At 36.6% G+C, this 14,488-nt stretch overlaps 1 protein-coding gene across 1 annotated transcript in view; it reads right to left on the minus strand.

Annotated features, from left to right (window-relative positions):
* Window positions 1-14,488, minus strand: part of PGGT1B (protein geranylgeranyltransferase type I subunit beta) — a 54,143-nt gene that overhangs the window by 19,114 nt on the left and 20,541 nt on the right. The window contains exons 5-6 of the mRNA XM_003123848.6: window positions 13,709-13,841; window positions 2,430-2,475 (exon numbers count right to left, since the gene is read on the minus strand). Of these exons, the coding sequence (XP_003123896.3) occupies window positions 2,430-2,475; window positions 13,709-13,841 (179 nt within the window). The remainder of the gene's footprint in view (window positions 1-2,429; window positions 2,476-13,708; window positions 13,842-14,488) is intronic.

Below are 14,488 nucleotides of genomic sequence, written 5' to 3' on the forward strand. Positions count from 1 at the left end.
GGAGAAAAATAAAGCCAGAAAGGAGGATAAGGAATGCAGTATATGTATGTGGGTAGTTTGCAATTTTAAATAGGAGGCTTATCCAAAAATACCATTTAAATCAATACCTGAAAATGAAGCCAGGTATATGCTTGGGATGGGGGTGGAGGATTCTACATAGAATAAATAGCAAGTACAAGATTCCTGATATTTAGAAAGATGAATGATCCAAAGAAAAGAAGAAAGTTGGACTAAAGTAAAGAGGTGAGAGGAAGAAACAAAAATGGTAAAAGAGCCAGAAACAACTTGTCAAGAAACAGGACAAAAGGAATGTGATGTTTCAAGAAGGGGGAGAGGCTGACAGTTTCAAATGTTCAATAAATAGAAGATGAGGAATGAGAAAAAGACACTGAATTTGAAATGAGATTATTCATGACTTTAAGAGAAATTTCACTTAAGTTGCTGAAGCTTACACAGAAAAATTAAAGAACAAGTCACCGTTGGAGAAGAGTAAATGAGGAGTATACCTAAACCACTATTCTAAAAAGATGAACAATGGAGTTCCCGTTACGGCTCAGTGGTAACAAACTCAACTAGTATCCATGAGGACTGATCTATGGCCTTGCTCAGTAGATTAAGGATCCGGCATTGCCGTGAGCTATGGTGTAGGTCGAAGATGTGGCTTGGATCTCATGTTGCTCTGGCGTAGGCTGGCAACTCTAGCTCTGATTCAACTCCTAGCCTGGGAATCTCCATATGCTGTGGGTGTGGCCCTAAAATGACAAAAAAAAAAAAAAAAAAAAAGACACAAAAAAAGGATGAACAGTAAGAGGAGAAAGAGAACACAATGACTTCACGGAGCGCTCAAACCACAGGATTACTTTTTAAATCACCTGCAGCACACCTTGCACTATGCACCTGAGGAGGAAGCCCTTCTCTGGAGCTTTAGACCTTAAACCTACCAAGTCAAAAAGAGAGGTAAAAGGAAGATGTAAGCTTTCTGGCATGAACCACAATCCATCAATGATAATCTTGATAGTACAATCCTACTCAATCATACTGACTCAAAATCACTACTTGTTGACTCAGCAAGACTTTTTCCCAACAGAATGTCATGTTTGAGCGGCCCTCTCTGTTCTGTATCCCAGAGAACATAATCCTATTTTCTGGGGACAGTAATGTCTGTTTCAAAGGTCTCTTGCACTGCCAAGTATCTCCTCAGCCAGAGTGCCCATTAACATCTTTATAATAGTGCACACCAGGCCCTGTCTTCTCAGAAATTCTTATAGAGGCCAGATTTCCTCTTTGTGCAACTCCAAGTATATCCCTCCTTACCAAGTGGTGACAACCAGTGACATAATTGCTACTGCCACCTCCAATTTCATACAGACTCAGGCACACTCAAGAATTATGATGTCCTAATAATCATAGCATGGCTTAAGACAAAATCCAAGACAGTCTTCTATACACCCCTTAGTGACACAGACACTCTACAAGTATCACTGAAGGAGTGAGTGAAAATGTAAGCGAGGAAGGAGAAACTTGATAGGACAGGCCCTAGGGGAAGTACAAGCAAGATACATTTTTAAAAAATGTATATATGTTTCATAGTTTTCAAACCACTTTCCCTCATATCTCATAATCCTAACAATGATCTTAATGAAAGATATAATTATTTCTAATCTATTGATAAGCAAAGCCTCAGAGAGATTAAGTGAGGAGCCTAAGTCACACAGCTCGTGTGGCTGATTACTCATGTTTTCTTTCCACTGTTAGCAGAGGTCTGGGCACAACAGGGATGCACAAAGATACTGCTGTGATGAAGAGGAGACAAAGAGTTCACTCAGAGGGCCTTCCTGTCCCGGACTCTTTCTTTTTAAAAGAGGGGCATGGAAGTTTATTTACTTCTACATGAAAATATTTCATCTGAAATAGTTCTGGCTATTGATGTGCTGACAAACCAAGTAACTATCACTCTTCTGGTTCTGCCAAAAGTGAGGAAAAATGTGAAAGGAGAAATTGTACCAATGTATGTAGTGAACATATGCTATGCCGAAAAATGTTTGGTAACTAAAGAAGATAAAAAATGTTTTTCTTCATGGGATTCATGTTTAATATTCCATATTTAGCTTTTTAGTATTATCCAAAGAAGAAAACTTGTTTCCTAACAATACCTTAAATCATCCCAAGACATTTTCATGCATCTAACATCTGAAAAGATTACTAAAAAATAGTGTTTGAACATTCTGGTCTGGATAATTTCTAAATGATTACCAACCTAGCAGAGGCTCAGGGTAGCACAACAGTATCAACAGAGAAGTGGGAAGAAGATAATCAGGCTGCGTCAAGGGTTGAGACAAACTTCTGAGGTCCTACGTGGTGAAGACACCATGATATTAATTTAAAGGAACAAAACAAACTACATGGCCATTTACTTTAAGATGCCTTACCATGAGATTCAAGTCCAGCTCCCTGTGCCAACCCATTGTCATAGGACTGAAAGAGAAAAAGATAACTCAGTTTAATAGGGAAATAATAATAAATAATAAGTTGTAATTATGCTAATTTTTGTCTCAATCTAATTTTATTTCTCCTTTATATCTTTCAAAATATGTACTCTTTTCACAATGAAGTCAATCTAGGTGTTTTCAAGTATCTGATCTTGCTTTCTTCATCAAGCCAAATCAGTATGCCTAGTAATATACAGACTAGGCACATGCTGAGAATACACTGTTCAAAGAATGACATCTACATATTTAATTTCTACCCAATAAAAAGCCCCAACCCATATTCCTTTCATAGTTGCAAGAATATATGAGTTTAAGGAAAATGTAAGGATATTATACTGATAAAAACATGAACACAACACAAATCTACTGTGAGGCTTTTGGGTAGCTGAGAATAATAGTGCCTGCCTCAATTTGAATCTCCCCACATGTCCCATGACATCAAAACAGGATAAGATCAATACAAAACTGGAGCCTAGAAGACATGCTCAAGCTTCAAATTACCTGTCTAAAGAAAAAGAAACAGCAAATCCCAGCAAGCCGTCTCTCACACTCTTCATACACTTTTGCAGAGAGCAAGGGCAATCTATGAAAAATCATGAGGAAGAGAGAGGAGGGGAGCTAATGGCAGGTCTGAAATTATCTAAAGTTATTGGCTCAAAGGAAAAGTCCACCCCAAGTGTAAAATACAGGCACTCTTTCCTTTGCACAGCTCCAATATACACAAAGTCCAGGTATCATGGCTTACTTAAGTAACACAATGATTCAAATTTTCGTAATAACAGTATATTAACTGTGAGCAATTGCACAAAGTACAAACTTGTTGCTAGCTCCTCAGTCCACTAACTACTGCATAAATAACAGGTGAGTATCACAGTGACCAATCACATCACCTTTTTTTTCGAAGTTAGTTACTAACTGGTCACTGCACATGTTATTCAGTCACACACAGATATCAAGGTGTGTGGTTGTGCTGTCTCTTTGTCTTTTAGTGGTAAACTGAGATGATGTTTTATAAAAAGGGATACACAAAAAAGGAATACCAAAGATGAAAGTGCAGTAAAGAAATGAAAAGGAGTAACACTGCAAGTAAAATTAAAGAGAATAATAGAAAAAACAGCTATCATGACAGTGTTGGCTGTCTGAGACTAGATATGAACTAAGAAAAATTAAGTAAAGGCAAAATATCTACATGAATGAGGAAAGTGGTTGTGATGAAAAGGATGAAGATGTAATAGACAAGTGATGCTGGCAAAAACTGACTCTGAGGAGTAGTATCATTTACCAAGACAGAAAACATGCTTGGTCCATATCATAAGTTACCACTAAGAAGGCAAAGAGCATTTTCAAACTACCCTTGAAAAATTTTTTACAAAGAAAAATTTATTAATTTTCAATAATGCAAATGTTTTATTTTATTTTTATTTTACAGGAACTCTGGGGTCAACATTTTATTTGTTTACTTATTTATTTTGTTTTTGTCTTTTTTTTTAGGGCTGCACCTGCAGCCTATGGAGGTTCCCAGGCTAGGGGTCCAATCGGAGCTGTAGCCGCCGGCCTACGCCAGAGCCCCAGCAACATGGAATCCGAACGATGTCTGTGACCTACACCACAGCTCATGGCAATGCCGGATCCTTAGCCCACTGTGTGAGGTCAGGGATTGAACTCATGGATGCTAGTAGGGTTTGTTAACCACTGAGCAATGACAGGAACTCCAATAATGCTGATGTTTTAAATGACAGTATACTAATAAGTATTGGTTTTACCATTAAAACTTCTCTATATATTTATAACTAACAGTAAGTTTTTAATGTTTTGGAAAATAATTATAAAGGTCACAGAACAATGGTAATTTTTCCCACTGATGATTAAGATCACTTTGCATCATTTCAGCCTGCATGACCATCATTAGAGTCTGGAGCTACCATGCAAAGCAAGGACTGCCTGTACTGAGGAAGGGACTTATGAGAGTGTCCAAGTCAAGGTGGCAGCATCCAAAGGGCCTAACTCTGTGCAGACAGTTAAAAAGGAAGGGAGAAAGGTCCTCTGAAGTTCAGATAATAAGGGAAAATAAAAAGAGCAAAATTTAAAGACCCAGGAACCAAAAAAGAACCTTTCTTCTACCAGAAAATCATACAACTCACAATCCTTCCCCCATCACTAAATAAACAAACAAAAAGACACTCATTAAAGAGATCACACTTTATTTCCCTGCACTGAAAAGAGGGCACACCTAAACTAGGAATTCCTGTAAGGAAAAAAAAAAAGATCCACTAACGACTAAACAGAAAAAGACAAATTTATACAAAGTGACTCTGAGGTGAAAACACAGCAATCTGAATGAAAACATCCCAGTATATGAGAATCTGTCTTCACCTCCAAAAAATGATGATAAAGAAAAACTGGAATACAGCACCCTAAATTCAATTACATACCCTCAAATAAGCATTTGAGAATATGAAAACGAAATCAAAAATTAAAAAATTAAAAGGATTAACAGTAGGAAGAAAGAAGGAGAGTTAAATGATTTCAGGAAAAGACAACATGGGACAATGAAGAAAGGCTAAAAACCACCAAGATAATAAATATGAGACAAAGAGGTAACAAGAGTCAAGAGAAAGTGAACGAAATGAAAGCTAAGCAAAGAAAGAAAATATGCAAAACTAGAATACCCAAAGAAAAAGGCAAAATAATGGACTACAAGTAGGAATCAGCAAACCAGGGATTGCTGGCTAAATTTGGCTGGTGGCCTTGTTTTGTCTAGTCCTAAAGAAAATGGTCACTCTCACTCCTAATAAAATAAATGCAAATTAAAAACACCCTGAGATATCATTTTTCACCTACCAGATTGATAAAAATAAAAATAATGTTACAGTACATTCTATAGGTGAGACCATGTCAACACAGGCACTCTCATACACTGGTGGGAATACAAACTGGTCCATACTTTCTGGAGAGAAGATGGACACTAATAAAATTATCTATGCATTTACATTCTGTTCAAGCAATTCTACAGCTAGGAATTAATTCTGAAGATATATTCCCAACAAGACATAAGTACATATGCAGAAGGTTATTTATTTCAACACCATTCATGTTTGGAAAATAACCCCATATACAGAATAGCTGAAAAACTATGACATGTGCACACAATGGAGTACTACAAAATTGTAAAAAAAAAAAAGAATGAGGAAAATCTCTATGACTTAATACATAATATAGAATGGTTTTGAAGCTTTATTGTTAAGTGAAAAAAGCAAACTGCAAAAAAGTACTATTTTGCATAAGAAAGGAAAAATAAAAATATACAAATCTGTTCATGAAAAAGAAGTATAGGAAGGACTAACCAAAAACCACTGAGAGCATTTACCTACAGAGTGAACAGGAATAGGCAGTAAACATGGGAGTTGGGAAGGGTGTGGAGATAGAAGGAAGAAGAAGCCCTGTGAGTTACACATCTCTAAATACAATTTTTTGTATTGTTGTGACTTTTAGAAATAAGTTAATATTTCATATATTAAGTAATAAATAAAATCAACAAAGTTGGGGGGGGGGTCTGAAAAGGGAATCCAAAGAGAAATAAACAACTTTACTTCACATAAATAACAAATATACTAAAGGTGGGGGGATGAGGGTGGTCATGGAGGGAATAAAAGAAACCCAAGTGTTTTTTAAATTTAACATTTTGACTATATTCCCTCAGGCTCTAAACAAAAGAACCAATGAATTCTGGTTAACAGGAGCCAGGTCTGTCACTGTCAGAGAAGGGAATCATAAATGAAAAGAGGAAAATTAAAATGAACCTTGTGGTGTTAGATTAAAATGTGAGGTACTCACATTTTTGATAAATAGATAGGGAAATAGATATAGAGTTGTGTATGTGTATAAGGAGGATGTCTGTATATACATAAATACATTTCCTAGCTCTGTCAGCTGAGAGAGGGGCTAGAAGCAATGATATCCCAGTACCAATAAGCACATCCTATGCCCAAATCATTTTCAAACACCACCTTCCAATAAGAAGAACCAGAACTCCTTGAAGAAATGACTGATTTCAGAGCTAGAGCTGGGAAACTAAAATATGAATATCTCGTGGAATATCCTGTGCCAAAAAGCAAGGACGTGCTCAAAGAATGAAGGGGACACAGCAAAAGGGCACAAGAGCCTGAATGCAGGGGTTGTCAGTGGCTCAATCTGGGACATCATCAAAATAAATAACAGCCACAGATAATAATCCACTGAATAAAACAAGAATTTAAAGTCCATATTGAAATTAAATAAGTAAAGGCGAAGGAACAGTTTTTTTCTAACAGAAGAATTTTTTTTTTTTTTTTTTTGGTCTTTTTGCCTTTTCTAGAGCCGCTCCCGTGGCATATGGAGGTTCCCAGGCTAGGGGTCCAATCGGGACCGTAGTCACCAGCCTACACTAGAGCCACAGCAACTCAGGATCCGAGCTGTGTCTGCAACCTACAGCACAGCTCACGGCAATGCCGGATCCTTAACCCACTGAGCGAGGCCAGGGATCGAACCTGCAACCTCATGGTTCCTAGTCGGATTCATCAACCACTGCGCCACCATGGGAACTCCTCTAACAGAAGAATTTTAATTGATAACTATGGAATGAATGATAGAGCTGGAGAATCATCAATGCATATTAATACCAGTATATAAAACTTTGATGAGGGACAGGATATTTACACAGTCTCTAAAAATCTCACCACAAGATACTAAACAATTACAAAGGGAAAAATCTGTCATACATCAACATAATCAAGTACTCAGAATTAAGATCACCAATAACAGGGCAAACAAATGTGTTGTACCTCCAAATACAATGCACTGAGACGAACACAGTATTATTTCTGTAGTATTCCTTTGCCTATAACATAAATTTCCTTTCCTCTTAGAATTCCTTTAAAGGTCTGGTCTTTCTGCCTTCACAGATTTTGAAAATTTTGTGCTATAATAGATTCTACAAATCTGATACACATTCACAACATTCAATCAAAAATTCAATTTCTTTAACAACTTAATTTTTGTTTTCAAATAAGGGCTAGTGGAAGCTGAATTAATATCCTAATCTATAAACATGAACATTTCATATTTACAGAGTAAATAAAATAAACCTGGGAAGCGGCACTTCTATTTCTCTGGTTTTACATGAGAGATTAAAAAGTAGAGCATTTAAGATAATTATTGAAGCATTTTATTATTATTTTATTATTATATTTATTAATTCTTATTATAAAATCTATTACTAATTTTATTGTTATATTTATTATTAATATTTATATTATTAGGACTATATTATTATTTAAGGTAATTATTGAGCATTTAAGGTAATTACTGTATGTTCTTATTGCCATTTTATTAACTGTTTTGGATTTGTTTTTGTTGCTCTTTTTTCCCCCTTCCTCTCTCGTTCTCTCCTCTCATGGTTTGATGACTATCCTTTTTTTTTTTTTTTGTCTTTTTGCCTTTTCTTGGGCCTCGACCGTGGCGCATGGAGGTTCCCAGGCTAGGGATCTAATCAGAGATACATCTGCCAGCCAACACCACAGCTACAGCAACATGGGATCCAAGCCACGTCTGCAACCTACACCACAGCTCACAGCAACGCTGGATCCTTAACCCACTGAGCAAGGCCAGTGATCGAACCCACAACCTCATGGTTCCTAGTCAGATTCATTAACCACTGCACCATGACAGGAACTCCCAAGATGGCTATCTTTAGCATTGTATTTGAGTTGATTTTTCTTATTTGTATGTTCATCAACTGTAGATTTTTTGGTTTGCAGTTACCATGAAGTTTTGATACAGGAATCTCTATATATACAAGATTAAGTTGTTGGTCTCTTAATTGCAAGTGCATCTCCAGTGTCCTGCATTTGTACCCTCCTCATGATTTCTGATTTTGGTGGCATATTTGTGCATGGGTGATTTCCTACCTTTAGTGTATATGTGCCTTTACTGGCCAGCCTTGTCATTTGTGGGATTTTTGTTTCTAGTTGTGGCCTTTTCTTTTCTGCCTAGAGAAGTTTCTTTAGTATTTGCTGTAAAGCTGGTTTAGTGGTGCTGAATTCTACTAGCTTTTGCTTGTCTGTAAAGCTTTTGATTTCTTCTTCAAATCTGAATGAGTGCCTTGCTGGGTAAAGTAATCTTGGCTGGAGGTTTTTTCCTTTCATCACTTTAAGTATGTTGTGCCACTCCCTTCAGGCCTGCAGAGTTTCTGCTAAAATATCTGCTGATAACCTTATCAGGGTTCTCCTGTACGTTATTTGTTTCTTTTCCCTACCAGCTTTCAGTATTTTCTCTTTAATTTTGGACAGTTTGATTAATATGTGTCTCTGGGTGTTCCTTCTTGGGTTTATTTTATATGGTACTCATGGTGCCTCCTGGATTTGAACGAGTGGTTCCTCTCCCATGTCAGGGAAGTTTTCAGCTATTATCTTTTCAAATGTTTTTTCTGTCCCTTTCTCTCTCTCTTCTCCTTCTGGCACCCCTATAATATGGATGTTGGTGCATTTAACATGACTCAGAGTTCTCTGAGATTGTTTTTATTTCTTTTCAATCTTTTTTCTCCATTCTGTTCCACATCAGTGATTTCCACTAGTCTGTCATCCACCTTACTTATTCATTCTTCTGCCTTCTGTATTCTGCTGTTGGTTGCTTCTAATGAATTTTTCATTTCAGTTACTGTATTTTGCATGCCTGCTTGCTTAAGTTTTACATCTTGTATATCTTTGCTCAATGTTTGCTGTAAATTATCAATAATTACCTTAAATGTTAATGGACTAAATGCCCCAACCAAAAGACATAGGCTGGCTGAATGGATACAAAAACCAGATCCATATATATGCTGTCCTCAAGAAACCCACTTTACTTCTAGGGACACATACAAATCAAAAGTGAGAGGATACAAGAAAATATTCCATGCAAAAGAATGGTGGAGTAGCAATACTCAGATAAAACAGACCTTAAAATAAACAATATTATAAGAGACAAAGAAGGACATTACATGATGATCAAAGGATCAACCCAAAAAGAAGGTATAACAACTGTAAACATATATGCATCCAACATAGGATCACCTCAATATATAAAGCAACTACTAACACCCTTAAAAGGAGAAACTTCCATCAAGAGATGATTGGATTAGGAAGATGTGGTATATATACACAATGGAATACTACTCAGCCATAAAAAAGAATGACATAATGCCATTTGCAGCAACATGGATGGAACTAGAGAATCTCATACTCAGTGAAATGAGCCAGAAAGACCAAGACAAATACCATATGATATCACTTATAACTGGAATCTAATATCCAGCACAAATGAACATCTCCTCAGAAAAGAAAATCATGGACTTGGAGAAGAGACTTGTGGCTGCCTGATGGGAGGGGGAGGGAGTGGGAGGGATCGGGAGCTTGGGCTTATCAGACACAACTTAGAATAGATTTACAAGGAGATCCTGCTGAATAGCATTGAGAACTATGTCTAGATACTCATGTTGCAACAGAACAAAGGGTGGGGGAAAAAATGTAATTGTAATGTATACATGTAAGGATAACCTGACCCCCTTGCTGTACAGTGGGAAAATAAAAAAAAAAAAGGAGAAACTGACAATAACACAGTAATAGTAGGGAATTTAACACCCCACTTAAAGCAATGGACAGATGATCCAGACAGAAAATCAACAAGGAAACATAGGCCCTAAATGAAGCATTAGACCAGATGGACTTAATAGATATATATAGGACATTCCATCCAAAAGCAGCAGAGTATACATTCTTCTCAAGTGCACGTGGAACATTCTCTAGGATTGATCACATTCTGGGCCACAAATCAAGCCTCAGCAACTTTCAGAAACTTGAAATCATATCAAGCATCTTTTCAAACCACAATGCTATGTGACTGGGAATCAACAACAAGAAAAAAACTGGGAAAAAAACCCACAAACACGTGGAGACTAAACAACATGCTACTAAACAACCAATGGATCACCGAAGAAATCAAAGAGGAATTAAAAAATACCTAGAAACAAATGACAACAAAGATACAACACTCCAAAACCTATGGGATGCAGCAAAAGCCATTCTAAGAAGAAAGTTTATAGCAATACAAACCCACCTGAGGAAACAAGAAAAAGCTCAAATAAAAAGGCTATTTTACATCTAAAGCAGCTACAGAAAGAAAAACAGAAAAGACCTCAAGTTAGCAGAAGGAAAGAAATCATAAAGATCAGAGCAGAAATCAATGAAATAGAAACAAAGAAAACCTAGAAAAGATCAATGAAACTAAAAGCTGGTTCTCTGTAAAGATCAACAATATTGAAAAACCCTTAGCCAGACTTATCAAGCAAAAAAGAGAGAAGACTCAAATCAATAAAATTAGAAATGAAAAAGGAGAAGTAACAATGGACATCACACAAATACAAAGGATCCTAAGAGACTACTATATGCAACTATATGCCAATAAAATGGAAAACCTAGAAGAAATGGACACATTGTTTGGAAAGTACAATCTTCCAAGACTAAACCAAGATGAAATAGAAAAGATGAATGGACCCATCACAAGAACTGAAATTGAAACTGTGATTAAAAAACTTCCAACAAACAAAAGTCCAGGATCGGATGGCTTCAGAGGTGAATTCTTCAAACATTTAGAGAAGAGCTAACTCCTATCCTTCTGAAACTATTCCAAAAAACTGCAGAGGAAGGAACACTTCCAAACTCATTCTATGAAGCCACCATTACCCTGATACTAAAACCAGACAGAGGTGTCACAAAAAAATAAAATTATAGGCCAATTTCACTGATGAACACAGAGGCAAAAATCCTCAACAAAATACTAGCAAACCAAATCCAACAATACATTAAAAGGATTGTAGATCATGATCAAATGGGATTTATTCCTGGGATGCAAGGATTCTTCAATAGTCACATATCAATCAATGTGATACACCATGTTAACAAACTGAAGAATAAAAACCATATGATCCTTTCAATAGACACAGAAAAAGCCTTTGACAAAATCCAACCCCCATTTCTGATAAAAACCCTTCACAAAGTGGGCACAGAGGGAACCACTTGGTTGCACTCTCTATTCACAACTACCTGCTCAGCTCTCCAGAGGCCAAACACCATCCAAGTGTGATCTGCAAAATCACTGCAAGCCCAGTATTCAATCCCTTGCCTTTGGGCTAAGACGTCAGCCTCTGCAGAATCCAAAGGCAGTCAGAACTCTTCAGAGCCTGTCCAATCATCTGGACTTTAGTCTACCTGAGGTTTTGGAAAGCGACTCTCAGATGGGAAGGACACCACAAAGTCCTTACTATTATGTACATTAATTTAGACCCAAGAGGTAGAGTCGACCTGAAAAGTAGACCCTCGTTCAGGGCACATACACTACCCCCAACTGGAACACCAACTCTTGCCAATAATCTCAAAATTTATAAACACCTTCTGTAGCTCAATACCAAAAAAGCAAACAATCCCATCAAAAAATGGGCAGAAAATCTAAACAGACAATTCTCCAAAGAAGACATAGAGATGGCCAAAAATGACATGAAACAATGTCCAACATCACTCATCATTAGAGAAATGCAAATCAAAACCACTCTGAGGTACCACCTTACACCAGCCAGAATGGCCATCATCCAAAAGTCTACAAACAGTAAGTGCTGGAGATGGTGTGGAGAAAAAGGAACCCTATTACACTATTGGTGGGAATGTAAATTAGTGCAAACACTGTGGAAAACAGTATGGAGATTCCTCAGAAAACTAAAAATAGAACTACCATTTGATCCAGCAATCCTACTCCTGAGCATCTATCCAGGGAAAAAAACCATGACTCAAAAAGATACACGTAACTCCAATGTTCATTGCAGCACTATTTACAACAGCCAAGACATGGAAACAATCTGAATGTTTACTGACAGAGGAGTGGATACAGAAGCTGTGGAACATGTACACAATGGAATATTACTCAGCCATTAAAAAAAATAACGGCATTTTCAGGAACATGGATGGACCTAGAAATTATCATGCCAAGTGAGGTCAGTCAGTGAGACACCAACATCATATGCTATTACTTACACGTGGAATCCAAAAAAAGGACAGACTGAACTTCTTTGCAGAAAAGATACTGACTCACAAACTTTGAAAAATTTATGGCTTCCAAATGAGACAGCTTGCCTGGGGGATGCACTGGGCATTTGGGAAGGAAATAATACAAAATTTGGTTGTGATGATTACTGTACAACTATAAATATAATAAAATCATTGAGTAAGTAAAAAAAAATAAATAAAAAGTAGAGTAAAGGATCATTCTAGGAGAGTTTAAGTCTTGGAGACTAAGTTTTCCTTACTTGATAAACCTGTTGATAAAAAGATTACATTGTATTGTGTGAAAGAATAACACTTCCACTTGATATTCTCTTTAAAATAAATCCTAGGTTAAAAAAAACCACATAAAAGTATTAAGAAATCAAGTGATCCAAAAATCTATTGTCAGTCTAGTCAATTCTGCTAGTCAAAATGGCTTAAGTAACTCATACCTCACACTCAATATAGGAATAAACTCATCAAGGGAACCATAATTTTCCCTTATGTTTGGCTGTGACTCCCCAGTGACCCCTTAGTAGGACAGGCCATCAACTTTACCTTTAAGATTCTACTATTTTTCTTTTTTTGTCTTTTTTTTGTATTTTCTTGGGCCGCACCTGCGGCATACGGAGGTTCCCAGGCTAAGGGTCTAATCGGAGCTGCAGCCACCGGCCTATGCCAGAGCCACAGCAACGCGGGATCAGAGCCGTGTCTGCAACCTACACCACAGCTCACGGCAACGCCGGATTCTTAACCCACTGAGCAAGGCCAGGGATCAAACCCACAACCTCATGGTTCTTAGTCGGATTCGTTAACCACTGAGCTATGATGGGAACTCCAAGATTTTACTATTTTTTTATTCTAAGGCTGACCTATGTCTTTCTGATAAAGACATTGTTTCTTTGGATACAATAGGATTACAATTATAATTTAATGGCTAAAAAGTCAATCTGTCTTAGAAGATTATTTTTATGTGGCTATTCTGATATATAATGTACCCAGAAAGCAATCTTACTACCCAAATTCTTGCTGGAAGAGATGAAGCATGCTTCAGCGCCCATATATCAGCAATAACAATGTAAAACAAAGAGTCAATTTATCATCATAACTCACCATACTCCTTCTAATATAGCTGATAGCTTTTTTCATATCCATGCCAGACCAGTTGTTGAGCATATAGCAAATACAAGAAGCACAGTATACGAATCGCATATCATTTTCACTGCCTTCTGGTACTGCACAAAAACTGAAAATAATAACCATGTGATTTACTATTAACACTGTACTATAATTTTTTTTTGTAGTCAGTTTGATTATAATCACCTAATTCATATCTTCACTCACTAGAAAAAAAGTCTATCACTATGTATGGATTCAAAAACAATTTACTACTTCCATTAATCAATAAAGAATAGATCTATTGGGAGTTCCCGTTGTGGCTCAGTGGGTTATTAATGGCAGAAAGTTAATGGCAGAAAAATTACCAGGTAAAACCTGGCTCCTACTGGTTAGTAAGAAATGCTCAAACCCAAAGTTTTGCTTATGTGAAATTTCTTCTCGATGTAAATATAGATAACCATTAATTAATTGATTACATTGTTTTAATTTGATTTTCATCTATTTAATTAGTTTTAGAAAAGAGCATAACAGTTTGTTTCATATTTATTCTTTTATTTATAAACAAGAATAAGATGGTAGTAACCAAAAACTATAATGAAATACTGAAATATTAGTCGCATGTACTGGCTGAGGTAAATATTTAGTTTAACAGTTATTTCCAACTAAAGTCAATTCATCTTACATATTTCAATTAATTTTTCCCTGCATCGAGAGCCATATTTTTAAAATACTTATAGGAAAATAGAGACAACAGTAATTGATAGAGTACAGCTA

The sequence above is a fragment of the Sus scrofa genome, chromosome 2, assembly GCF_000003025.6.
Source record: "Sus scrofa isolate TJ Tabasco breed Duroc chromosome 2, Sscrofa11.1, whole genome shotgun sequence".
Classification (NCBI taxonomy): domain Eukaryota; kingdom Metazoa; phylum Chordata; class Mammalia; order Artiodactyla; family Suidae; genus Sus; species Sus scrofa.